Genomic DNA, 1,586 nt, shown 5'->3' on the forward strand with positions numbered 1-1,586 from the left:
TCCCCTGAGGGGCCGCGGGAGGCTGGGTGGCCGGGGCGGGGCGCCGCCGGAATTTGGCTTCCTTTCTCTTCCTTCCTCCGCTCACTTGTTTTTTTGGGGGGGCACAAAGGGTGCTCCGAATATGCCATTTGGGGAGCGTGCCTCCCGAAAGCAGTTTTGTTTTTTTCTTTCTTCCAAATATGCGAGATTCCCAGGCAGGACCAGCCCTGACTTAAAACAGGCAGCGTCGCACCAGCTCCGCGGGTGCCGCGTGGAGAGGAAAGGGTGCCGCGCGAGTCGGGGGCTTCGTCATAGGGTCCTCCTCTTGGGGCTTTTGCTGGAAATGCCCGGCTTGGAGTTTAGATGGTCCTCAGAACTCACCGTCAGGCACCTTTCGCCCTGCCGGGTGGCACTAGATGGAGGGTAGCAGGCAGAACCGTTCAATATGCAGACGAATCTCCAGATTAAAATTAATTTGTGTAATGTGCTTAAACTAGAGATGTCAGTACCAATCACTGCAGTGCGGTGTATTCCAATATTGGTTTGGATCCACTACAACTTTTTGCACAGGTTTTCAAAAAAATGTGACTTACATACTGAGGGAATAGAATTTTAAAGAGAGAGAATCTTAAGTGCTGTGAGTAGGCAAAAACGGTGTCAATATGTTGAACGATACCTTAAAATGACACAGAAACTGGTTTAAGTAAGCAATCATTACAGGGTCGAGTTCTAAAACACAAATTAAAAGCATTGGTAAGTACTCTTGAGCTTTCCTGAGCAAAAAAAAATAATGTATGTTATTGATTGTTCTTTTGCCTTAGGGCTACTGATGAAAGGCTAATAATTTGTAAGTCTGATGAATCAAATAGGGGGTTTCCTTTGCAAATTTAATTTGCATGTCTTTTAAGTGTATACATAGTAGTTCAATTTTTTTAACAATCCCCTTTCATTCTGTCAATTCTGGGGTTAAGAAGACTTTGCTATTAGATAGTGTTGCACCTAAAAATAACTGGAGTACTTTGTTTTGCATTTCAAGGCCGGATTCAGAAGCCAGCCAGAGTCCACAGTACAGCTTCGAGTCCTTACCCCAGAAGATCTGCTTAATCTGCGGGGACGAAGCATCCGGATGTCATTATGGTGTCCTTACCTGCGGGAGCTGTAAGGTCTTCTTTAAAAGGGCAATGGAAGGTAGGCTCCTTTCCCCTGATCCTTTATGGCTGGTCCAACTGCAGATGGAGACCATCTCATGTTTTATAGATGTCAGTTATCACTTCCTTCTAAGAAATGGAGACATTTCCATATAATTTAAAACATGCTGATGTTGTTTTCCATATTGTTTTTATTGATAGTACTCAAAGTTGAATGTCGTTGGGCATTATAACTGCATTTCTATTGGACTAACATTTTCAATATTAGACACAAGTTATATTAATCTTGGGGACAATGCTGTGATTGTTCATTACTATGTAGCTTTAAAGAAACAGCTTTGTTTTAATTATATATTTATATTATATATAGTATGTATTAAATTTAAATTTTTGGTGACAAGAAAAATGGTAAAAATCAAAATTATATATATGTAATTGTATATGTATATATATATATAT

The 1,586-nt window shown here is 40.9% G+C and overlaps 1 protein-coding gene across 1 annotated transcript in view; it reads left to right on the forward strand.

Annotated features, from left to right (window-relative positions):
* Positions 1-322: 322 nt before the first annotated feature.
* Positions 323-1,586, forward strand: part of PGR (progesterone receptor) — a 76,857-nt gene continuing 75,593 nt past the window's right edge. Inside the window, exons 1-2 of the mRNA XM_006775260.1 lie at positions 323-402; positions 1,016-1,167. Of these exons, the coding sequence (XP_006775323.1) occupies positions 323-402; positions 1,016-1,167 (232 nt within the window). The remainder of the gene's footprint in view (positions 403-1,015; positions 1,168-1,586) is intronic.

Source organism: Myotis davidii, unplaced genomic scaffold (genome assembly GCF_000327345.1).
Source record: "Myotis davidii unplaced genomic scaffold, ASM32734v1 scaffold8, whole genome shotgun sequence".
Taxonomy (NCBI): Eukaryota; Metazoa; Chordata; class Mammalia; order Chiroptera; family Vespertilionidae; genus Myotis; species Myotis davidii.